Genomic DNA, 26,941 nt, shown 5'->3' on the forward strand with positions numbered 1-26,941 from the left:
CTTCAACCAACCGCACTCAGTTAAGGGGGTGGGATGAGTTGCCCCTGTTCAACACTCTAGTCGCACCTCTCAGGTAGGGTTGCCAACTTTCTGAAATGGAAATACGGAACAGTGAGCGCGTTGCCGTTGGGGGTGGGGGGTGACATGCCCCCATGGAAGAAAATTTTGAAAAATAACCCCTGAAATGATGACTTCTGGTGAATATTGTGGAAACATTATAGCATATTATAATACAGCTTATTAGGCCTACATATTTATAGAATAGCAAAGTAGGCCTAATCAATATACAAGACTGAACCACATAGATGTGAAATATAAAGGCTATCATGACCATTTAGCCAACAATGAACCATGGATTTGTTTAGTTTATAAAATGTTTTATTTTAACTTAAACAAATACAACATATAACATTCAAAATTCATCAGCTTAGACTGCATTTTAAGAAAAATAAACAGTTTTCTGTAGCCTTGTGCAAACGTATTCAATAGAATTAGACTTCTAGAATGTTCTTTCCAGTGCAAAAAATATTTTTTAATTGAATTAGACAACATTTTAAGGAAGTGTAGTGCAAATATGTTTATATAATTATACTTCCATTATAGTTGACTTTCTTTCCAGTGCAAAACAATAATACATAAAAAACTGCTGAAAAAACAAAGAAAATATAAAATATTGCATTCAAGCAATACAACAGAAACAAATAAACCTCCAAACTAAGCACATTGTGCACCTATTTTTTCCATGTATACTTTTTTTGATTTCTTGCAGCAGCGAGTAGTTGTTTGTCCTGCAGAACTGCACTGTAGAACTCTGTACAAGACATCTCATAATTCAGAGTGATGATCAGCTCACTTTTTATTAGTCCAACTGAACATTTGTTTCGTACATCTGACCATTTATTTTTCATTGCCCAGAACACCCTCTCCACATACCCAGTGGAAGATGTGACGCTGAGGACAAAGGACACGACAGCAAGGATGTTTGGAAGATCAGCTGCCTGTAGAACTGGCATCCAGTTCTCTGCTGTTCCCTTGGACACCCAGTCATCAGTGAGATGCTTTAGAATGTTGTTGGCAGTAACACACTCATCATAAAGCATATCCATGGAGATGTTTTGCCTGCCAACAAGGTGAAGCTGCCCAATGATCTTCTCCATGCCATCATAAGAGATCCTCCCAGATGTCAGAGAGAGGGACTGTAGATGGAAGAGCCAGTTGTCTTCTGAAAAATTTAACCATTTTTGTACATTATGGCAGTGTTTAAGAAGGCTGTGAACTCCTGTCTGGCAACATCAGATGGAGAAAGATGATGAAGCTTTTGTTTAGTTTGGTAGCCATAGAACCCATCATCTCTTCTCTGAGAGAGTTTTGTCAGAAAAGAGTGAATTGTGAACTGAATTGTGGATTCCATAATTGACATGTGTATTGTCTGCACTGAATGCAGACACATGATCCAAAGTCAGGCCCAGGTTTCCAAGAGAGCTCCGAATTGTAGTGACAATTCCCTCAGCAGATTCATTTGGATTTTCAACAAAATCTTGTTGTTCATGACCCCGCTCTCTGCAGTGAAAAATTGTACAGCCAAGGGAAACATCTTGCGATTGCCCTTGTTAGATGCATCCGTTTGAATAGAGAATGGATGTGGGTTCTCAGCACTTTTTAATTTGGTGATCACCTCCTGTACTGCCTTTGGGGCAAGGACCTCTGTGACCAGTGCCTCTGCTGTTGTTCTCCCACAGGACATCTTCTTGACAATATTAGAACCACTCAGTGTTCAGTGACAGAGCTTAAGCCCACAATCCGAACTGTTGTAGCTCAAGTTGTGGTTCACTGTATGATACACATGTGCTAGCTCAGCAGCTTTGACCTGTAAAGAAAGAGATACAATTTCACTATTTGTAACCCTATGCTTTGTGTGTAGGCTTAGTTATATGAACTATTTGTATAGCCTACCTAATGAGGTGGTTGGACTGTATGTTTGTAAAAGTCTATCTGTGTGTATGTGTGTGTGGTTTATTCATAGGCCTTTTTAAACCTTGAGCTATCTAAATCCATAATTATTTCCCTACTCCAGAATCCTTATTAAGAAACCCATCAGAAAGGATTGACACATTATGAGACGGGAGGGGGCAGGAGACAGGAACACAAGGGGAAACCTGTACTATCTCTTTTAAAATCATTACTTTCTTATATTTGAGTTTTATAAATCCACATGATTACATACCATATCAGCCTCTGACGTCTGACGGACAAGGAACCTTGACATCGTTCCCTCCTGTGCCCGCAGCCTCTCGTTCCTCTTGTGGTTATCTCCTGATGCGTGCTGCTTAATATCACACACTCTGCCGTGACGAACAGAAAAAACACGATGGCATATGATACAATTGGCTTTATATTCATTTTCCCTTACGCATTCCAGCCACGGGTAGTCATTTTCCCATTCAGTTCTATATTTTTGTGCTCTTTTCTTTTTCGCCGGCTGCTCGGATGTAGTAAAAGGGCATTTCCTGATGATGTTCCAATATGTTAAAAACTCTATGCTGGTCATAGACAAACAGGGGGAGAAACGCACCGTCGGGGTTTTCTTATCATACAAATGACGCGGTCTTCATTCATAGTCTGACATATATTAGAAGTTATTTTAGAGTCTGTCCTGGATTTGCACTGAACAAAGTGTGTTCCGTATCAGTTCAATACGGAACAAGACTTTTATGTGACTTTTATGTGACGATTCCGTATTATACGGAACGGTTGGCAACCCTACTCTCAGGCTGTGCAGGTGAAAAACCCACCAGAGGGCACTGCCCCTGCAGTAGGTTCATGCTGCGAGGTGTCTGACCCTCCTGTTGAAGGCCAGTGTGCGTCTGAGTCCGCTGATGGTAACTTCCGTGAGGGCTATGGCCCGTTTATAACTGATGGTTTTATTTCGCTTCTGGGAAGCCCAGATAAAAAACCTGTTAAAATTCTTTGTGACACTCAGGCTACGGAGACTTTTGTGGTCGAGTCAGTTTTACCATTTTCAGTACAATCCCACACAGAAAATAGTGTTCTTATTCGGGGCATTGGTATGCAAATCATGTCCGTTCTGCTGCACAGGGTCGTACTAAATTCCGATCTTGTGCAGGGTGAAGTTATTGTCGGGGTGCGCCAGGGCTCAACATTAACTTTTTGAAGTGGTTGCCAACTGGGCAACCAGGCTTGACGTTTTGGTTGGCAGACCCCAAAAAATGGTTGCCCCAATTTTAACGTCTGATGAAGGGCTTGAGTGGGCCCGAAACGTCACGGTAATTAAACCATAACTTGGGAGCATATACTGGTGTTGCGGACTTTTTTCCCCTCTCTCTCATCGTAAGTGTTTTGTCCAGCACCCAGGATTAGATCGGGAAGTGCATGCGTTTTTTCCTCTTTATACTGCCCCAATTTTAACACCCTGATTTTTTCAGTTATTTATGTTTGTGCATAAAATTGACAATAACACCGTTATTCTTTCAATAGAAAATTGCATTTATTAACAAAACAAAGTACAGAACTTGTACAGAAGGATGTTAAAGTTTATAAAAAATCTAGAATGTCGTCGCAATTTGATTTGTCCTGAGAAGTTGGTCGCCTGGTTCTCAATGCAGCAGACCACCAAAGGTCAATAGGTCCCTCTGCATTGAAGGCCTCCATTGTTGGCCCCTGCAGGGAAACAAGCATCAGCTTGTCCACCATCTCCACATTCAATGTTGCCCGCCAGTCTGTTTTGACTCTTGTGAGGCAGCTGAATCCCCGCTCACACACAGCTGAGGATACTGGTAGAGCCAGTACTACATTGTACAGGCTCAGGATGTGCCTGAACCTCAACTCATGGCCTCCATAGCAGGTATCGGATATGCTTCGCCACTTTGTATTTGCAATGAATGCCTTCAGCTGCATCCACTCCGAAAGAGTGTCCTCCCTGTTGCAATTTGCTCTGTTCAGCACACTTACAAAGTGACCCCAAAGATATTCTACCTCTTTAACCCCATGCACAGCCAGCTCTGCCTTATCTCTTGGCCATTCTTTCACATCAAAAACCCTGGCAGACGTCAGGACGGTTAAAGACAATGAGTTTCTATCTGTGCCCATCCTTTTGTTTAGATGCTCTAAAATTATATCTAGGACTCGATTGTAGGTGTTGTCAGGGCTGTAGTCAAGACCACCTTTGTCGAGTCCAAGACCAGGACTAGTCGAGACCAAGTCAAGACCGAGTCCAAAGAGGTTCGAGTCCAAGACAAGACCGAGTCCAAAAAGGTTCGAGTCCGAGTCAAGACCGAGTCCAGGATAGGAAAAAAAGTCTTATGCATGACAGTATCAAGACAATCATTTTGGGTTATTATTATTATTATTATCTAAAAGCAAAAACAGTGTGAACACACCCAGGATTTGTAAGTGTAGCCATTCCCCTTCTCCAATATTATTATAGGGCTGTCAAACTATTAAAAATATATATTTTGAAATGAATTAATCTCGATTAAAAAGTTCCTAAAGCTTCTTAAATGGCATAAATCACAAAATTAATGAGTAACCACAAAGGTAAAAGTAAAACACTTTTATATAATTTAAATGATAATACTGACACAGTAATTGTGTTTTAAAGTATTCATTTCTTAAGAAATACTACACATTTGATGCTGTTTAACTCATTTGTAAATGGTGCACTGTCACTTTAAGCCCATTGTGGCCACGTTCTCATAATGATCTTTTTTTTACCAAGTCCATTGAAATATAGCCTATAGCTAGTCCACAAGCTCTAATATTGTTTGTACCACATGTATTGTACAATATAAACAATGATAAGCATGATATTAAGTTGGTATAAACAGCTTTCATTCCTTTGGAAATAGAAGCATGAATGACATGATGCTAGCTAGACATTTTCTGTTTGCAATTAAAAGTGAATGATGAGCCTGAGCCAGTCACCTAGCTAGCTGAGTGGAATGTGTTTCAATCGGCATAATGTGTGCTTCATGTAAACAAATTATTGAAGACTTCAAGACTCACCAGTTCCATTACACAAAGGCAAAGACAACTCTTCATATTTTATCCATTTTTCAAATCACAGTGAGTGCAGCCTACATGTCAAAGTGCCCTGGCTCTCACAGTTTATAACTGGTCAGTAGTGGAAATCGGATAAATCCGCAATCTCCTCTAACCTCGTCTTTGTTGCCTTCCTTTTATAAGTTTCTTATATTAAAAAGGATATCAGTTATCTTCAACAACGACCCTTATGTACCGGGGTTCACAATACATTGATACAGACATTGTCCACCACCCCAATAGTGAATAAATATTTAGAAACATACATTGTATATCAGCAAAATATAAAACATCATTTATATCAATACTCTGTAGAAAAATATATCTGTAGAAAAATATATAGAAAGATAGAAAAATAGAAAAATATATATACTTGACACACAGTTTTAACAGGGACCTACATAGCATACAATCATCTAGACAGACGCACTATCAAGATGTATAATTAGCTAGAAAGTGATCTTATCTTCGAGTCTTCAAGGGATTTCTTTTTATCATGTATATAAGCAGAACGTTGCACTAACTCCAGATAAAGAATGATCTTTAGACCTTAGACATTATGGTACCAATATTAGACTATGACACATGTCTTTCTCACATTTCTCAGATCCTATATGAATATTAACATTCACAGTCATTAATCCCACAAACAGTATCTCAAATTATCACAAGTATGGTCTTATATTGAACTCTTCATTTAAGTCCCCTATAGGGTGAGTGTATCCAGTGTGAAAATCGACCATAATTCCCTTTTAAGGAGCAAGTTCTCCTTATCCCCACCTCTTATTGGGCATTTCACAGCTTCTATACGAATGTATCTTAATGAAGCTACATTATGCTTGGCCTCTTTAAAGTGTATAGCAACTGGGCTTTTTTTGTCCTGGTTACGGTTGGTACAGCAATGTTCAGTGATTCTGGTTTTTAGTGCACTTGATGTTTTTCCCACGTATGCCAATCCACATGGACATTTCAATAGGTAAATTACATTTCTAGTGTTGCAGGATATCCCACCTCTAATTTTGTAACTCTTACCTGAATGGGGGTGGTTGAATGTTTGAGCTTTGTGTGTGTAGTTGCACTGCTGGCAATTTCCACATTTGTAACTGCCAGAAGGAATGTGGCTGAGAAAATGTGTTGGAGTAGGTGGGGAGATAGGAGGCAAATCTGCCCTTACCAACATATTCCGGAGATTAGGTGGTCTCTTAAACACTACACGTGGTCAGTGTTGGGGAGTAACGGAATACATGTACCGGCGTTACGTATTCAGAATACAAATTATGAGTAACTGTATTCCGTTACAGTTACAATTTAAATAGCTGGTATTTAGAATACAGTTACATTGTTGAAATCAATGGATTAGCCTACATGACGATACTTCTCTGTTTCATAAGTTTATTCACTCTCTAAATAAATGAAGGCAATTCCATTTCCCAGAAGCTCCTGAAAGCAATCTATGATGAAATTGTTTCCATGTTTAAATCCAAGCCCCGCCGTCTTGCACTAGCCTCACATTGCACCCATCAAAATGCAGCCAGCGTGCATTATGGACGCGTCATCAGAGACCGTGAAATGACTGTTTGCACAGCAAATTAGGAGTAAAGTAAGTGGAGGTAACTCCTGTTCCTCACTGATCGTAGTTCCTAATGTCTGTTCAAAGGATATTTTCCCAAGTATTAATAGCTCAGACTACTTCGGCCAATCGGTTACAGTTTGCTAATCAATAAACAAAGCCTAGTTCACGTGTTGATTTAGACCTACAATAAAACCCATCTCTAAAATAGGCACTGCACAAGTTTTTTTTATTGTAACTTAAAATAGCTTTATGGCTTATTTTATTTCTAATTAGATCTACATTTACGTTCTAAAATGAATTGTGATGCAGCCTGTGAAGAATTATTCTTTTGAGTAGCATATTTTAACGTGCGGTTTTTTATTGTCATTACACGATCACGTTAATTTTGAGCACTGATATACAGTAGCCTATAGTGTTTACATTTGCAGGTCATATGCGCCCCTCATTTGTACTGGGTAATTTTAGTGGTCACCTTGCTTTTTTATAGTTGAATCAGGTAGCTTAGTTGACTTTAAGTTCTCCTATATGGGCCTAACACTTCAGCCATTTGGAACAGAAGAACACACCAGAATAGGCCTGTTTAGTAAGCAGGATTTGATGGCCGCATTCCTACACTTATAAAATGCAATTCAATGCGGAAGTAATCCAAGTATTCAGAATACTTACTGAGATTGAATAACGTAACGGAATACGTTACAAATTACATTTTTGGGCATGTATTCTGTATTCTGTAACGGAATACGTTTTGAAAGTAACCTTCCCAACACTGCACGTGGTGGTTCACATCTTTCAATGTGGGATCTGTTTCCATAACACGCCAATGTTTACTTACGACCTTCTGGATATCTCTGCTTACAGGTGAATTGGATACAACAGGTAATTCTGGAATCTGAGTTTTTTTCTTTTTTTCTGTTCAGACAATCAATCTAAGATTTGTTTTCAAGACTGTTATACGCCTCTGTGACCCAGTGTGGTAACAGTACCATTGTAGTGCAGAAACAGTAACATTATACGAGTAGTAAGATTAATATATATGCAGTGTATTAACAGAATATATTATAAAGAAAAACAGAATAAATATGGATATTCAGTATGAACCGTTTATACAGATATGTACAGTATTTACAGCTATGTGCAGTGTGGTAACAGTAGGCCTGGCATTGCAATGCAGAAACAGTAACAATATAAAAGTAGGTAGAATTAGTGTATGTGCAGGATGAATAGTATGAAGAGCAGTAGCCTAGAACATGGCTATGTATTGTGCTTCATGCACTGTAGAATGGTTTTGGTGGGCCCGGGTTGGAAGAGTGAGAACCCCTGCCTTCCTGAAGTCCGACTGCTGCTGATTCAGAGTTGCCACTTGAGTGTCTGGTCAGAGAGATCGCCCGGGACTGGAGGACACTGGTGGTCTTGCTTCTGTAGAAAGAGCACAATTTGAATTTGCTCAGCAAGTCACTCTGGCAATCAGTAATGATGTTCATTACACATGCCCTTGGAGCCGAGCTGCACCAATCACATCGGTGTATCTGATATAGGCGGGCCAGAAGTGAGCTAAACAGATGACGACGGTGCTGTGATGTTGAAGTCCGGAATCAGTCAGTAAATATTGGTTGTAGTGTTATCCAATTGCGTGCAGTGATATTTCCAAATGCATGCTTGGTGCCACCCCTCGAGTAGGACCATTTTCATTATTCATAGACCCTAAAATCTTTCTAGATTTGGGTCTGGTGATCCAGGCTATTTCCATCTGATGTCGGATACCTGATTCTGACAGCTTTTCTTCTGATGCCGTTTTGCCTGATGCAGTTTTATCTGACACACATTATCCTAACCCTTTTTTATCTGACAGTGTAATTCCATAAACATGACTGTTGGCTTTTCACCTGATGTCTGAGACAGATGTTTTCCTGAGACCTGAAGCCTTTTCATCTGATGTCTGACATCTGACATCTGAAGATGTTCTACACCGTAGTCCTGTCTGAACATGAGGGGAACAAAGGGTTATAGGAACTGAAAAGGTTATGTTCTAGGAATTGAAAAATCCCTCCTGTGCAAAAGGCACTTTTGACTAGTACTCTAATACTAGTATTGACAGATGCAGTGGTGATTCCTAGCAAAGGTCTCCTCTGCACTGTAGCTTAAATATTATTATTTTGCTGTGAATCGCTTTGGATAAAAGCGCCTGCCAAATGAATAAAGGTAAATGTAACTACAAAGGCCTAGGTTTAGGCAGAGACTTTCTAATGAGGAGACACAGCACTCAAAAAATCCTCCATAGAAATGCATGTAGTTAGTTTGTAACGCCAATATGGCAGTTGTCTACACATATCCCACCCCTTCCGCAGCAAAACGTCGACATGTGAATACATTGAGCCAAGCATGTGTTGTGTTGTGAATACATTGAGCCAATCATGTGGTGTGTTGTGAAGACATCGTGCCAATCTTGTGTTGTGATCTCGCCGCTGGAGCAAGATTGGTGTCGTGAAGCCTTACACACGCACATTTCTGCTTAAATAGATGCCTGATAAGTGCCCAAAAAGCGTTGCGATATGGCCACGGAGTGGAGGGACTTGCTAGCCTCGGTGCCAGCCGAACTTAGCCCCGCCCACAACATTTGAGGTTCGGAATATCGGTCTGGCATTGCTCCGTTGTGGAGCAACTATGCTCGAACCAGAGCTGTTCGGACCAATCAAATCGGGCTTTACGATAATGGACAGTTGAGCAACAGCGCCTCGTCTATCACGTCATCTGAGCACGTTTGCAACAAAAAAGCTGTGGCTTGAAGGAGACAGATGGCTTCCAATACCCCATATGGAAAAATGCATATTATTTCGTTTTATCACTGAAAACGATTATTTCTGAAAACTTTGGCCAAAGTTGAGAGTTGGGAAAACTCATGGTTTCACTTTCATCCAGGGAAAACAGCGTGTTGCATTATGACATATTGTTCCCTCGTTCGTTTGAAATCTCTGATTGACCACCTGTTCGAGGGATTTATGACAGCCTTATCCAGCTGTTTATAACATGTTTGTAGCATATCGGTGTTCAACGGAATTATTTTTTAAAACGGAGGGGATATAGGCTATCAGTTTTTTCCTAATAGCCTACCCTACTACGTATCTCTTAGATTTCGCTAATGAGTGCTGTAGGAGATATTGACGGCACAATAACTTTTACAAAAGACCAGAAAACAATGTTAAGGCATTTGTGGAGAAGAAGGATGGTTTGTGTGTTCTTCCTACATCTCACGGTAAGTTATTTCGTTGCTCTGATTGGTTAGGTCTATCCAATTGAGTGCAGAGGCATTCCCCCCCTGTATCAGTGGAAACACGCCCCATAATTACGTCCCAATGGAGCAGCATCAGATTCATATTCTGACTATATCGAGGATGGCTACGTCAGGCTACGTCTTGGCTGTTGCACATGCGAAAACAAATACATTTGAGTAAAGTAGTAATCAACAGTAGGCTATCTGCCTGAGGGATGGTTAGGCAAGGAAATGCATGCCCCTACGTTTTTTTCCTTCTAATCATGAAACGAGGAAGGGACATAGCGTCCGTTTTTTCCCCAGTAAACAAAAAAGTGAGAGAAACAGCAGTGAGAAACAAATCAAGGAGCAGGAAGAGGGAGAGCCAGAGGAGTCGGTGGAGGTTGGAGAGAGGGCATGTGATGCAAGTCAGGGCTCTGACACAGAGAGGGAAATTCCAGAGGGTGAGGAGCATGAAGAAGATGGAGAGGAACAGCTAGCAAATGGATCCATGTGGATCAAGTACAGCACTATCAGGTTTGTGAAGAAGGTTCTTCTTACTATTCGCAAAGCAGTGCAATTACAATTTCATTGTAGGCCTACTGTGTGCCCTTAAAATGGTGCTTTCTGCTGTAAATATTTTTTTGTGTACATGTTGAAATACATGCAGGTATACATATACAAGTAAATACATGTTGTAGTTGTGCCCTATGTTTAGCCTACTGTTCATCCTCCTACAGATATCAGCAATTCCAAGAGTACAGCCCAACTTGAATATATTCCAACCACTTTGGAGGACAGTAGACGGACCTTCAGGCCAAACTGGTATAATCTTCATTCATGGATTGCGTATTCTGTCATGGCGGACGCTACATTTTAGCACACCAAATGCCCTAGTTGAACTGGCTTGTTTTATTGAGCCATACAGGGACGTTTTCTTTGAGCTCTTTAGACTGTGCAAGATTGCTGTAACTGCATCTGCACTCACTCTTGTACAAAATAAATGTATATATGATTTTAAAGTAAAATTAAGTTGCCATATTTTAATGTGGCCCTCTGGTTAAACACTGGTCCCTCCTTGGCCCCTGTAGTACAATTTGTCTAGAACCGCCACTGATCTCACGGTAAGCTATTTCGTTGCTCTGATTGGTTAGGTCTATCCAATTGAGTCTATCCCCCATTAGTTGAAACACGCCCCATAATTACGTCCCAATGGAGCAGTATCAGACTCATATTCTGAGTAGAATTTGAGTATGACAACGTCAGGCTTGCTTGAAAGGACTTGCTTGAAAGGAGTGGTTGAGGCTACCCTCTGATGATGAAATCTACGTGACGCAGACTACTGCGCACTCGCGGAAGCGCAAAGTTGGCATCAGGAGCCTACAGAAAGTAATCCACAACTTTTGTAAACCCCTTCACTGAATCAGCAAGCATTATGGATCAAAACAATGATACTGGTGATAGATTTCAAGACAAAGGTCAAAATAAAACGCCCGAAGGCTCTGGAAACCTTCAAACACCATCTCGAGATGCTACACCGTGGTGAGTGGCAGCAAGATATGGTCTCATTTAGACATTGCATTAACTAATAGCCTACCTTACCAGGCGTACGTTGCCTAAAAGGAATCCTCCGTTTATTAGTAGCCTAGCTGCCTACGAGTATGTTTAATATGATTCAGCTGTCTATGAATTTGTTCAATATGATTCATTCAAATATTTAATTTGATTCATTCAAATATTAGTCAAATTTGTGTTAACTATCATATCATAACATATCAAAGTTTCACTTTCGTTTCAACGGAAACCTTGTTTTGTAAGCAGCCACTGCTATCAACTTATTAGGCTAGTTGCCATGTAACACCGGTAGACCTTGGCTATAGACATCTGCTCTGGAGTCACCACGAAATTTGTATTCATCAATGGAATCTTGGGTAGCTAAAATGTACACAACTGTTTAATTTTAGCCGTTGGCAGCAGCATCATTTAAAATTAACCATTTAAAGGTTAATTTTGTGGGCAATTTTTTTTTTCTTCACAGTGCAGGGGGAGTTACCATGATTCCACCAAACGAGGCAAGACGCCAAAAACTGCTGAGGAGTAAGCCAGACTATCTTTGAATTTCACAAAAATTATAGAAGTCCTTGTTTTTCTTTTGACATGGTAGCCTAATTCTAAAGTTTCAAAATCACATTTAAACTGTATCAACACAAAAGCTTAATTTCATATTTGACATGAGGAGAGGGTGACTGCCAAACAGCATATTGTATATCTTAAAAGTGACTACTATTTTAAATATAGACCAGCAGGGTTCCCCCAGGCCTGGGAAAATCATGGAATTCAATAAATTCATTGAAAGTTGTGGAAAAGTCATGACATGTATTTTCATACCAGGGAAGTGCTGTAGGTAGGAAACATTGTATCATGTTACAGAATTTGATAGCTTCCTTCATAGAATAGAGGGAACGAAAAATCGAAGTATCCAATGTTTAAATTAGCCCCAACTTGTGGCGTAAAGTAATTTTTAATTCAAGGTCTGAAAAGTCAGGGAAAGGTTTTGAAATTTTGTCAATGGCTGAGAACCGTATAATAGGCTCTCAAGTGGAAATGTACCTTCTCAAAAGCAGGCTAGTTTTTCAGAGTTTGAGTAAGAGTAGTGATAGGATCATATTCTTTTGAGCTTGTTCAGATTAGCTTAGATGACAGTCAGTACAAATAAATTGTTAATTCAATATTCTTTGTTTTAATACAGTACAGTAGAAACAACAGAGGAATGATACTCAGAATACACTAATAAACACTTAACAACCAATGCAAGCTGGAAGTCAAAAATCCAACGTTTTTGAAACCAATTAAAGCTACCCAATAACGTAATGATCAGGGAGAAACCATATGTCTACTGAATTTGGATTCTTACAGATTTTGATAATGCCAATAATATTATGCTAAGATATATTTATCAGTGGTAATTCTGAACAGGCAGCTAATGGATAATGGTAATAGGTCACATTTGATGGTGACACACATTAGAATAAAAGAGTCAGTCCTTCAGATGTTCAGTTTTAGACAGAACATAGGTTAGAATCTTAACTAATGACTGGCCTGCACTGTAATGTAACCAATCGTGTTGTCGTAAAATTTGATTTTTTGCCATCTGTTTGCTTCCCTTGTCACCATGGCAATAGCCCAGACATAAAATTAGGTGCATGTGCAATGAGCAAGTTAATGCAAAGAATAACATCTTTAACATATTTTAAGGCATACTAAAGACATGCAACTATCCACTAAAAATAGCTTGTAATGTATCACTTTTCAGGAAGTCATGAAGCATTCTTTCAGTAAGCTGTGAGGGTACCAACAAATTTGGCCATCACTGTATATCTTCTAATACCCAAAGTGTAGTGTATATGAATGTCATAAGGGGGCGGCAAAGGTAAAGCTGATTCAGCAGTAATGCAATGGTTCTCTCTAGTGGCTATAAGGAGTTAGAACAGGCCATAGCGTTCTGAGTAACTGGACTACATAACAATATAGACACTGGATACGGAGACTAAAGGAGGCTGCTCCATTTAGACCCTGCCCTGGTTGAGCTGAGGGCTTATGAGGCCTGTGACCTGATGTAGATGGAACATAGTTCATGCTTTTCATATCATGAGAGTGCTTGATGTAACACCGATTTAGTATAAGTGGGTCATTCCACGTCAGTTCAACCAGGGCCCACGCACTTAGGTCTCAAAAAATTCTGAAAAAATTACCAGGTGTACCTATGTTACCCAGGAGACACACTGTAAAATTACTCTTATGTAAGATCAATACTTTCCAAGATACAGCCAGTTTTACAGGGGGAGGGGGGTGTCGATTTTGTTCGGCCTCTTTTTTTTGTCAAAGTTCAAAAGCCCACAGCGCAAGAACTAAACCATGTAGGAGGCTCAAATTTTGCATGCTAGTACATAAATAGGAATAGTATGTAGCAAAATTGTCACGTTTGGTCTGGATAATTCTGCATGGTCATAGCTGTCCCTCAAAGTTGATACAAATTTTATTGTATGTGTAAAACTGGCTGTATCTTGGAAAGTATTGATCTTACATAAGAGTCATTTTACAGTGTGTCTCCTGGGTAACATAGGTACACCTGGTAATTTTTTCAGAATTTTTTGAGACCTAAGTGCGTGGGCCCTGGTTGAATTGACGTGGAATGACCCAAGTATAAGTATATTATACTCTTTTGATCCCGTGAGGGAAATTTGGTCTCTGCATTTATCCCAATCCGTGAATTAGTAAAACACACTCAGCACACAGTGAGGTGAAGCACACACTAATCCCGGCGCAGTGAGCTGCCTGCAACAACAGCGCTGCTCGGGGAGCAGTGAGGGGTTAGGTGCCTTGCTCAAGAGCACTTCAGCCGCGCCTACTGGTCGGGGTTCGAACCGGCAACCCTCCGGTTACAAGTCCGAAACGCTAACCAGTAGGCCACGAATTTGCACCCTTGTAGGGGGGTAAAGGTACACATATTCATACCGAACTGTTTAGGTACAGGACATCAGGTTCAATACAGATTTATCAGTAATCAACAGTAGGCTTTTTTGCATGTGGACCATGTTTCAAATTCGAATTCCTACTGCGAAGCGCAGTGGGCACGCAAAGGCACGCAAACTGCAGCGCGTAGCTGTTGCCTAGACACCTTGCCTAGTACCTACTCTGTGTCCATGCACGCCAAGTGCACATGTGGGTGGTGAGGTGGATTGAGGGAGAGAAAGTGCTTGCAGGAGCTCCCTGAGCTACAGTCAGCGGGGTGAGTGTGCCCGATTGGCAGGCGACACTATACAATGTGGGATGTTTTCAGGGTTTTTGGGGGCATCAAATGTTACCATTCCCATGGCAGAACTGGGCATATGTGGGCACAGGCTCATTCCAGCCAGGGCTTGGGTGAAGGTTTATGGAGGCTGATGCACTCTGACCAGGGATATGCCCTTTTAACAAGAGAGGTACTGACATGGCTTTGTCAGCAAGACAGGCTTGATGTTGCTCGATGGGCCATGTTGGGCGCGTATACACAACCCAGGCAAAACAACAATGTCCTACCTTTCACCTTTGATGCATGAGCAGGACTTTCTTGTTTAGCACTAGAAGCGCCAATAATTTCATATACTAGAACTGCCAAAATGGATATTTTGACCTAGATTTTAAACTCTGTTAAACCAGCAGGACTGTTTTATTAAGAAAGTCATTGTACAGTACATGCAACTTCATGAATGTCGCAGCAGTTCCCCTTCATATCGGTCACAAGACTCTGCGTCAATGACGCTATGGGAAAGAGCCCTATCAGGGCGACTGCTGAAGCTGTATAACACCAAGAGCCAATAGGCTCAAAGCACATAATTCTTAGGACCGCCCCCTGCCTATATACTTCCGTTACGTGCTGTGTGCATCCTCTTTTTTCCCTTCAGCGCGACTGAACACTCAGAAGCTGTGGAAACTTGATAGCTAGCTTGCTAATCACGATTAGCTGACTTTTGGATTTATTTAGATTTATTGGATTTATAATTTAATTCTTCGACGGCTATGCCAGTGAAGAAGAAGAGGCCGAGTACCTCGGTGAAACGGTGCTCTTGTGGCACCGTGATTCAACCGACGGACCCTCACGCCACATGCGTGGAGTGTCTTGGACTCGACCACGCGGTTCGGGCACTCTCAACAGAGGCAGACTGCCCGCACCGCGATACTCTCACAGGGAAAGTCCTGAAAGAACGGAAGGCACTTTTCCGTCCCAGAAGCTCTCCTCAGGACGGCTCTGAAGACGACAACAATGCCTCGGAGGAGGACCGCGGCCATGCTCCGCCCTCGCGGGCGGCTGGCGCGAAGTCCCCTACGGTGAAGAAATCAAAAAAGGGGAGCCCGCCACCAGTGTCCTTCCTCGATGGACGAGAGGATCTAGACGAAGACCTGTGTGGCGCGTTTGTATTCGATCACGACGAGGTAGAGCCTCCACTCGATCCGGACACCGGGTCAGAGGGAGGAGTGAGTGAGACCTCTCAGCCCCGACCTAGCCCAAGAAAAGCCAATCCTAAAGCGGAGCTTTACGAGGTGCTTCAGCGGGCTGCCGAGTTACTGGAGTTGGAGTGGCCGGAGACTGCACCTCCCGCATCGACGACCGGTTCCTGGCGAAGAAAAAGGTGGAGGAGGAGACCAAAGCTCCCTTTTTCCCTGAAGTTCACCAGGAACTCGTCAGATCCTGGAAGGCCCCGTACACCTCTCGTGTTCCGGTCCAAGGCATCTCCACCTACACAAATGTGGACAGCATTGCAGAGCACGGCTACTCCGCAATGCCACGTTTGGAAGACTCGATGGCGGCCCATCTGTGCCCCGCCGCAGCCCCACACTGGAAATCGAAACCCCTATTACCATCAAAGCCGTGCAGGACAACTTCCTCCCTCGTGGAGAAAGCATTCGTCACTGCGGGGCAGGCGGGGGCTGCACTTAACACAATGGCAGTGCTGCAGGCTTACCAGGCGGAGATATTAAAGCAACTGGCGGAGGGGAACCTGGAGGAGAGAGAAGACACGTTAGATGAGCTACGGCGAGCGACTGACTTGGCTCAGCGAGCTACGAAATGCGCAGCCCAGGCTACGGGCAGAACAATGTCGAACATGGTCATGCTCGAACGACATTTGTGGCTTAATCTGACACAGATTCACGACCGCGACAAATCCTTTCTCCTCGATGCTCCCTTGTCCACCAAGGGGCTTTTCGGAGAGGCCATCTCCGTTTTCACGGAAAAGCACGAAGCCACGCAGAAGCAGTCGGCCGCATACCAACATGTGCTATCCTGACGCCAGCACTCCCCGTTCCACCCGAGAGCCGAATACCGCGGACCTCTAGCTCCCCGCTCACACTCCGCGCATTCACAGAGCTCGACATCATACACCCCCCGCGATGGTGAGAGACAGGCGGCTGGGCCACCCCCGCAAAGCAACCCGCACAAACTCACCGTAGGCAGAGGTTGGGCACGGAACGAATTCAGGACCGGGACGAGAATGCCTCCTCGCCCAGATCGCAGATGGCAACGCCAGGCGCGACCCTGACGCGCCGATCTGCAGCAAGAGGAAAGGGGATCAGCCAACATTGCCGTCATCCCTCTGTGCAAAGAAGCCACGGGGATCGACCGAGCGCCCTCTCTCCCCTCTCCTGCACGAACCGGGAACATCCGATGCTCTGCCTCGAGCACGGCGCGGCTCTCCTGACCCCCTCTCACACAAACCAGAGGCCTCCGCGAAGGGGTCAATCCTACATCCGTCCCCCCAGCGATGGAAACTGTATGTCTGGCCCCTGAAAGGCAGTATTTACTAAACTCAGGGTTGTCTGATGCAGTGATCGCAACTATTCAGAGTTCGAGAGCAATATCAACTCATTCTCTGTATAGTTCTAAATGGCGTATATTCGAACGCTGGTGCGCAGTGAGAGGGGAGCCCCCTACGCACTGTCGAGATAAGAGTAATACTTGAATTCCTCCAAGGGTTATTTGATAAAGGGCTATCCCCGTCCACCTTGAAAGTATATGTCGCAGCGATTTCAGCATGCCACATTTAGCCGGACACAGGATCTGTGGGCCTACACACATTGGTGGCCAGATTTATAAAAGGGGTGAGAAGGCTGCGCCCAGCGATTCAGTCGTGCGCACCAACATGGGATTTAACGCTAGTGTTGAGGGCAATGATGGGATCTCCGTTTGAACCCATTGAATCCATCCCCATGCACATTTTATCAATTAAAACAGCCCTCCTACTGGCCCTGGCCTCAGCGAAGCGAGTAGGTGAGGTGCACACCATGTCAATTAATCCGTCATGCATTAAATTCGCGGACAATGATATGATGGTTACTCTACTTCCCAAACCAGGTTTCATCCCCAAAGTCCTGTCTACAACTAGTAGACAACGACTTGTCCTAACGGCATTCTCCCCTCCACCTTTTGAGTCGGGCGAAGCTGAAAGACTACATTCACTATGCCCAGAGCGAGCGCTCAGGGTGTATATATCGCGCACACAAAATTGGAGAAACTCGGAACAATTATTTGTTTGTTATGGGGGTAAGCAGAAAATTATTATCCAATCCATTATCCAAAGAGCGCTTGTCTCATTGGATAGTAGAAGCTATCAGAGCGGCTTATGAGAGCATTGGTGAAGTCCCTCCACCTGTATTGAAAGCACATTCTACTCGAGCTATGGCCACGTCCTGGGCTTTCACGAGTGGCATGTCATTAGAACAAATTTGTGAAAGTGCCAATTGGAAGTCTTCAAATACTTTTGTACGGTTTTATAACCTCGACGTTTCTAGAGCCCCTCTTGCCCATAATGTACTAAGCGCAGCTGAACAGTCTGTCTAATTTCCTCAAAGGCACCGAACGGAGATGTCTCCCGAACGGGGATGCGCACGGCGCGGTGCTATATCATTCCCATAGCGTCATTGACACAGCGTCTCGTGACCTATATGAAGGGGAACGTCTAGGTTACAAATAGTAACCCGGTTCCCCGAATGAGGGAACGAGACGCTGCGTCCCGTTGCCGTGCGCATTCCATTGAGTCGCGCTGAAGCAATGGTTTATGAGGACGCACACAGCACGTAACTATATATATATAAGTATACATACTTTTTTGATCCCGTGAGGGAAATTGGGTCTCTGCATTTAACCCAATCGTGAATTAGTGAAACACAAACAGCACACAGTGAACACACAGTGAGGTGAAGCACACACTAATCCCGGCGCAGTGAGCTGCATGCTACAATGGCGGCACTCGGGGAGCAGTGAGGTGTTAGGTGCCTTGCTCAAGGGCACTTCAGCCGCGGCCCACTGGTCGGGGCTCGAACCGGCAACCCTCCAAGTTACAAGTTACAAGTCCGGAGTGCTAACCAGTGGGCCACGGCTGCCCAAAACGGGAGTATATAGGTAGGGGGCGGTCCTAAGCATTACGTGCTTTGAGTCTATTGGCTCTTGGTGTAATACAGCTTCAGCAGTCGCCCTGATAGGGCTCTTTCCCATAGCGTCATTGACGCAGTGTCTCGTTCCCTCATTCGGGGAACCGTGGTTACTATTTTTAACCTAGACGTTCTAGTGAGACATTTCGCCATTAGCTCCCTTGTTTTATTTCTGTTTTTCCGTTATAATTTTTTTCCACATTTATGCTGTAAGTTGCCATTCTGACTGCTTGAATGGGGGTATGTATTGGTGTGTGTAAGCAAGTATGGGCGGATGATTTACAGTTTTTCTCGATTGTTTTGATGCTTGTGTCTACTCTGACATCACATTCTCAAAACAGTTAACACCCGTGTCTGAACAAAAGCACTCTGGCCAACATGACACATTTTGCTTGCAAAAGGCTGTTACTTTCTCAAAACGTTTAAAACATGCAGCAAAAGCAAATCTTGCCTTCAAACAACACATCCTATCGTCAAATCTCTGTGCGATTTCAATCAGTCATTACACACTGGACAACAAAATGCAAAATATAGTTCTCAAAATGAGCATTTTTGCTATGTCTGTTCCATTTCATTCTCATTTTTCTGGTATCAGAGAAAACTGTGAAAAGACAAAATATACTGAATAAAAAAATAATTTATTCATTCCTCCCAAGATGTAACTGTCAAATGTAAGGCCTACTGTACAGTAAACACCTAGGCAAGACAAATTTCATTGAACTACAACTTGTCATTTTTCATCGAAATAGACCTACAGTAAACACCTTTTGTGCTGTTTTCTTCACTAAATAGGTAATGGGTGGTTGAAAAAATTTTAGATATTAGGCATGGAAATCACTTAGTCCTGTTGTCCTTCCATTCCCAAAAATATGTATGGTCTTTTAGATTTTGTGTTGAATTTCATATTTATTCACTAATTAGTTGTGGTAGTGACTAAAATTGTCATATGGTTTGACATGAAAGTTATTGTGTGTAAAATTATAATTGGGTATTTTGTTTTTAATGTGAGTCAATGTATTATAATCTTCTATCATTACTTCATCAAGATCTAGCATTTCCTTGTGCAAATGTATTACATTTTACAGTATATTTCTTCATCAATACACATAGAGTAAGGCATACGTCCTCAATCTTTCAATAAACGTCATATTCATTTTGACATACCTTGATATAAAAGAAAGAAAATGCTTGTGACTTTTGCTGACCTTATTTTCTATCTGTTCCATTGATATTTGTATGATTTAGACCCCAAAAGCCTTTTTATTTACAGAATTTCTTGATGTCACACCAAATGATATGGTGTCACGCCATATGATAAATAACACCACATAACAATCTGTTACAGTTTTTCTCGATCGTTTTGATACCTGTGTCAACTCTGAAATCACACTCTCAAAACAGTTAACACCCGTGTCTGAACAAAAGCACTCTGGACAAAATGACACATTTTGCTTGCAAAAGGCTGTTACTCTCTCAAAACACTTAAAACATGCAGCAAAAGCAAATCTTCCCTTCAAACACTACAACTTGTTGCCAATTAAAAAACACTCTTTAATCAATCATTACACATTGGACAACAAAATGCAAAATCTAGTTCTCAAAATGAGCATTTTTGCTATGTCTGTTCCATTACTTTCCTCACTTTTCTGGTAGGCCTATCAGAAAAAAACTGTGAAAAGACAAAATGTACTAAATAAAAAAATAATTTATTCATTTCTCCCAAGATGTAACTGCCATTGACATGTAAGACATACAGTAAATACCTAGCAAGATACAGTAAATTTCATTGAACTACAACTTGTCATTTTTCATCGAAATAGACCTACAGTAAACACCTTTTGTACCGTTTTCTCCACCAAATAGGCAATACAGTACTTTGTCTAAATGTGTATTAGATCCATACTTGCAAATAGCAACACAGAACAGACATCTCTTATGTATAATGAATGATTGCTGATTGAAGAATTGTGCAAAGGAGTTTCACACAGGTGTATCAGAGATTCAGACTTATGCAAGGAATCTATACCACCTGTGAAAAGATGTTTTCCTTTTGTTTAGCATGGGAAAACCAATAGAGTTTGGGGGTTTTGAATGATTGTGACCAACGCAGATTTTCATTAAGGGATTTTAGCCCAGTAAAGATTGAACTTAACTCATTCTACCAACTTATGCTACATATTCAGCTTGATAAAACACACGTTATCCACTCTTACTGTTTATGTTTTATGTGATGAATGGAACATTAGTTTTCTCCGAGTGCAATGGTAGACAGACATCATTTGGACAAAAACATAGAGCATGTTAACCTCCATATACTGTACCAGCCAAATATCTTCCTGTGATGTCCTTTTATCACAGAGTTACAGGCGACAAATTATTTTTGATGGTCAAAAGTCAACTTCATTAGCTGTATATATTTGTGTACATATTTTCGAGTGTTTTTCATTTAAAGTTCAACTTCACGCGTATTCAGTAGACCATTTAGTGTTCTCCACAAACCCAGACTTTCATATTGCATGCTTGTTTACAAGCGATGCAAAACAGGCTATATTGGCAAATGTCTATGGGGGACGAATGAAACACCTGTTTGAATAATCACGTCATAATGGAGCAGTATCAGACTCAAATTTTGACTAGAATTGAGTATGACTACGTCAGGCTACAAAATGTAGCAGGTGCTACAAAAATGAACAAAATCTGAATGCATGTAAGTGTACTGGGTGAATACTGTATTTGTACATATTAGTTATTGTAATGTGTATATTTGGTCAGTGATGTTATATTTCTTCCTGAAGTGGCACAGAAAGAAAAAGACGACTTGAGGAGAATTAAAGAGGAGAACAAACATGGTCCAGTACAAATTCACCCAGAAAGGCTTGGTAAGTGAGCAGGAAAGGAGAATAAAGAGGAACTTTAGTCTTAATCAGGGCTGTGCCATATCTTATCAGTTTTGTGATGGTGTTAATGCATGATTTTGAGCACAAATTGAATGTTTCCATACACAGAGAGGTGCCCAAGTGCATGAGTTTGTGATGAAATTAGAAGATGCATAAATTTGTCATTTTCCGACCCTCTCTGCGTTCAAATCACTATATTACAAAATGGATTTCCACGACACTGGACTCATTTTGTTGTGGCATGCCTCATTTTACTTTTGTATATTGATTGGAGTGTCTAGGAAATTTCAAGTAATAGCCTATTACTTCCTGTTTCAGTGAGGTATAAATATTACTTGGCCCATAACTTGTCTTGCTACTGCTCCTTAGCCACTACACTACCACCCAGCTCCTTAGCCACTACACTACCACCACCCGTCATGTGTAAACTCAGACCACTAAAAATACATACTGTGATTCAAACCATCCCTCTGATCAACACCCTCCTCCACATGTGACCCTATCCCTTCCAGTTGGAGATTCAGGAAGAAGTTACTGGAGTCTATTGTGAACAGTCTTTGGCTGCAAGGCAGATAATCAGTGTAAAGTTCACTTCATTATTTATGTGGGTGCCAGTTAACCATGAGGGGGCACTAGATATCTGCTAAAATGGGTCATTTTACTCCCCAGTCTAATTATTCCCCACCCTAGGGTTCTAAATGGGCTTGTAAAAAAACATCTGAGCATGTTTTTGATAGACCAAAGTTACTTACCTTCTATGTTAACATTAGGGAACAAGGTAAAGGACTCTGTTAATAATCCATTCTATGTCAACTTTAAGGTAATACACTTCATTATCTTCAAGAAACAAATACTAAGTATATGTACCACATAACGTAAGATCTCTTATAAATGTATAGGTGGTTGCACAACAGTGGCCGATGTCAGACGGAAGCAGCAGATGGAGTTACGTCAAGCAGGACCCCAGAAGAAGGTACTGGTTATTAATGTTTTCAGACAAATTTCAACACAGTTTGCAGTCTCCTCTCAGCGACTCAACAGTGTGTTTAGAAATGTGTTGAATCAATGTTCTAAAAAATATCACATAACATGTAAAGGATAATGGAGAACACTGTGTAATATATGTGGGATAATGGATTTTACAGCGTCAAGGTAGCATGCAAAATAATGCACACTCTAGGTGGTAATGTGTCCACTACCTAAGCTGTTACACCTCAAATTTCATTAATTTACTGTATGCTACCCAAGCACTGTGGAGCCCATTATCCTGCTTATACCACAGTTAGTACACTTGTGTGCATTTTTCCTATTCATGTTTCTAATCACAATCTGGATCACACCTGCTTTTAAAATACAGACAATTTTCATTACAAAGTAGACCCCTTTTTTCCTTTTTTAACTCATAGGACAAACCTTCTTCCTAGGTCTAAATTGATGATTGCTATGGCCAGTCGTTCATTCCTTACCTCTCGTTGCCAGTCATCATATCCCAGCATACTGTTGAAAGCTTTGTCAAATCAGCTTTGTTAGATGACATTCTATGCTCAATGCTCAAAACTCACTAGCTGCAGGTTAAATAGTTATGCCATCTGATTAAGAATTGTGATTGTGCATTGATTTTTTCTGTAGCTTAGGAGGGAGGAGTTGGAAAAGAAAAAGAGACAAGCTGAAGAAGAAGAGATTCTAATAAAGAAGGCCATACAACGTGAGAAGGTATGGTACCTTTTCCTTGAGAAGTTTTCCTCCAGAAGATAAAAATTCTATTGCATCATGTGATTACAGTCATCTTGAGTTTCCATTTGTCCAGCTGTTTATGTGATATTAGTCATATTGTACTGCATGAATATTGAGTAGTTGCTGCAAGCACCTGACAATAACAATACTATTGCACGATTGATTATTTGTGTGACTGAGTATCTGAGCACAGACCATTAGAGTGTGTTAAGACAATGAATCATGTAAACTGAAGAGCCTGAAACCACAGGTACTAATGAAGTAGTAACTTCTCTGACTTGTTAGTGTTAACTTAGACTGCAGAATGGAATTCTGGTGATGTCAACACACATATGTCAAAAAATTGATGATTTGTGCTAAATGTATTTAGTGTTGCATTGGAATGGAATCATTTGGCATGATTTAGTGCAGTGAAAATGAAGTTACTGTATATCTGCACACCTGAAACATGACACATGAATTGTGTTGTAGGCTGATAAACTTGAGAAGAAGAGACAGCAAGAGGATCAAAAGAGAGCAGAGATGTACCGTCATGATCACCTGATGTATGTGGGTGTTTTTTTTCTCATTGCTTTCTTTGATCCTCTGTGAAGTTACACATATTCAGTTCAAACTATTATTTCCTTTGGCATATGTCATCATCACCTAATTTCCAGACGCAGGGTCCATTCAGAAAACACAGGCTTACATATAACATATAATGACATACGTATAACATACATTAAAAAGAAAAGAAAGACAAAGAGCACTGCACTTCTTACAAAAGACACTGTAGCAGCCAATAATGTAATAACGTCCAATAATGTAATAACTGCCAATAACATAATAATTTTAATGTATTAAAGCCAATAATGTAATAACTTGCCGATAATGTAATAATAGCCAATAACATAATCATTTTAATGTATTAAAGCCAATAATGTAATAACTTGCCAATAATGTAATAGCATTTCTGAACCAATAACGTAATAACTTTTTGCCAATAATCTAAAACTTTGCAAATGTAATAATGCAGCCAATTATGTAATAACATACTGATATCTCTTTATTTAAGGTTTATTTACTGGATATAAAGTGTCACCATGGCAATGTACTAGTGCTCTTTCAAATAGTTCCTTAAAAACATGACAATACAAACACCCATACGCTCTCTCTCTCTCGCTCTCAGAGATAGGATTAATAGGATTTTTTCTTCCTGAATTTTCTGAATTTTCCTGAACGATTCCTGGGACACCGAAACAGCGGGGCTCATGAAACTTGGTGGGCATGTAGCCCCACTAGCATTTGCTCAGCGAGAGACTCTGGCAATGAGTATGGATGCAGTGTTTCCCATACATTAACTTATTTGTGGTGGCCCACCACAATATCAAACCTACATGCACGTTTACACCTTTGGTCAACGATTCCTGGGACACCGAAACAGCGGGGCTCATGAAACTTGGTGGGCATGTAGCCCCACTAGCTTTTTACGGAAAATAAGCGCTTGGTCCCCGGGGGACATTCCACACTAGAGGACTGCGCGGGACAGACTCTTTAGTACCACGCTCGTCCGCTCCCGCAACATTCTGTCCCACTCCCACCCTCTCTTACCCTGGGAATCCAGAGTTCTCGCGGAAGCATTTGCTCAGCGAGAGACTCTGGCAATGAGTATGGATGCAGTGTTTCCCATACATTAACTTATTTGTGGTGGCCCACCACAATATCAACATTGACCACCACACAATGATTTTCCATGTTGTACTATTTAAATTGGATGGAATTCTTTCATTGTAGAACTATGTGCTCCTTTGCACAGACTCTCCTTGTGTCTCTCTGTCAAACCTACATGCACATTAACAATCCTGCAAAGCATAGAAGATGACTGGCTAAATTGTGCTTAAATCTGGTTAGCATCATAATCCCGCTGCACTAATTTGTTTTGTAAAAACTTTTGCATCCAAGTTAATTCTGCAAACCTACCACCACAAATATAATTAAATTCTATCAACAGATGACAGTCGTAGTGTTCAAAACCAATTGCGTCAAAGTCCAGAATCAGTCAGTTAATATTGGTCGTATTGTGTTATCCAATTGTGTGCAGTGAGATTTTCAAATGTATTCTTGGTGCCGCCCCTCAAGTTGGGCCATTACATTATTCGTGGCCAGACTCTTAATCTCTCAGATTTGGGTCTGGAATCTCCAGGCTAACCCGCTCCCGCAATAATGTGCCATTTCTAGTCCCGCTCCCGCCCGCATCTGTAACATTAGTCCCGCTCCCGCCCGCAAAAGCCCACAGGATATGCAGGAGGAATATTCAGTTTTGCCTTCTGTCTCACAAAAGGAGCACTTGACACACACCACTGAGAAAAGACTGCCAGATGATTTTAAGTTTCTTGATTCTGAAAGTAGACTACTGTAACATTTACCTCAAGTAGTAGATAAGTAATGCTATGTTAGGACCAGTGTCTTGGCTCATAGGGAGCAGTAGTAGTTAAATCAGTAATAATCAACAAAATAATATCAGACACACCACAGACCATCAAATAAGTTTGAAATGCTGGCTTGTTTATATAAGAGTAGAAAACATAAATTGGTATCACATGAAACAATATGTATTAAGAATTGAAATTAAGTGCTTCGAATCTTTTATACTTTCAAGTATTTTAGTAATTACCTCTTCTTTCGGGTAATAAGGAGCACATAGTTCAATTTCTATTAACCTATTTGGTTTCAAGAGAGTAGTTATCAAGTTCGATTTAAAGTTATCTTTAAATTACAACTTAGTTTACCTAAACTCTTGTTTTGGTTAATAAGATGAAATTTCACTTTGTAGCAATTCATTCAGATTAGACTAAACCTCAAAACAATAAAGTCTTATTTTATCTAAATGTCAGTACGTACTGGAATTACAATTTCAGTAATATCTTATTAACAATAGCACTAAGTGCTGCAATAATATCACTGCTGGTTATCAATGGCAACAAGTGCTTTTAATCTATAGGCCTATTTTACAATCAGGTATTAATCTCCCCTTTTTGATATCTAAACCAGTGACCTACTAGGTTTAGCGAGTTCAGAAACAAAATCAAAACCAGTTTAGCATTGACAGGCAACAGAATAATACCTTCAAATATCAAACAAAACATTCACCGTTCAACATAACATCAAGGCTATGAACGTATAGTGAATAACTATCAAGTATCAAGTTTAATGCTAATCGGTTCTTTCAGTAAACCATGTAATTCAATCATAGACTGTGTAAAACAGTCAATGAATCCCACCTTGCTAGCGACCAGTCGAGCAGTCCAGCGACATCCACGTGAGAACGTCGCAGGAGATGAGTTCGGTTTTGTTTTCAATCCACGCTTACCGCAAATCAAAGTCCAAATGAATCTTCTTGCAACGAAAATACCGAAGACTTTACACAGCCCTACCGCAGTCCTACCTACAAGCAATTGTCCCACTGCTGCTGCTGCTGCACTACTC

At 41.2% G+C, this 26,941-nt stretch overlaps 1 protein-coding gene and 1 long non-coding RNA gene across 4 annotated transcripts in view; one reads left to right on the forward strand and one right to left on the reverse strand.

Moving 5' to 3' along the window:
- Window positions 1–7,760: 7,760 nt before the first annotated feature.
- On the reverse strand, window positions 7,761–11,618 carry LOC125291827. Its single transcript, XR_007193074.1, has 3 exons — window positions 11,476–11,618; window positions 8,515–8,609; window positions 7,761–8,047 (listed from the first exon to the last, which is right to left on the reverse strand). It is a non-coding gene; the product is annotated as an uncharacterized LOC125291827 (long non-coding RNA).
- epsti1 (epithelial stromal interaction 1) overlaps window positions 11,145–26,941 on the forward strand; it is a 27,296-nt gene continuing 11,499 nt past the window's right edge. Inside the window, exons 1-6 of one of the 3 annotated variants that reach the window (XM_048238723.1) lie at window positions 11,145–11,420; window positions 11,917–11,975; window positions 21,641–21,724; window positions 22,642–22,715; window positions 23,372–23,455; window positions 23,948–24,021. In XM_048238723.1, the coding sequence (XP_048094680.1) occupies window positions 11,314–11,420; window positions 11,917–11,975; window positions 21,641–21,724; window positions 22,642–22,715; window positions 23,372–23,455; window positions 23,948–24,021 (482 nt within the window). In that variant the 5' untranslated portion in view covers window positions 11,145–11,313. Of the gene's footprint in view, window positions 11,421–11,710; window positions 11,821–11,916; window positions 11,976–21,640; window positions 21,725–22,641; window positions 22,716–23,371; window positions 23,456–23,947; window positions 24,022–26,941 lie in introns of those variants that run through there. The other 2 variants (XM_048238724.1, XM_048238725.1) reach the window with 2 other exon arrangements.

This window comes from Alosa alosa, chromosome 3 (assembly GCF_017589495.1).
Source record: "Alosa alosa isolate M-15738 ecotype Scorff River chromosome 3, AALO_Geno_1.1, whole genome shotgun sequence".
Taxonomy (NCBI): Eukaryota; Metazoa; Chordata; class Actinopteri; order Clupeiformes; family Clupeidae; genus Alosa; species Alosa alosa.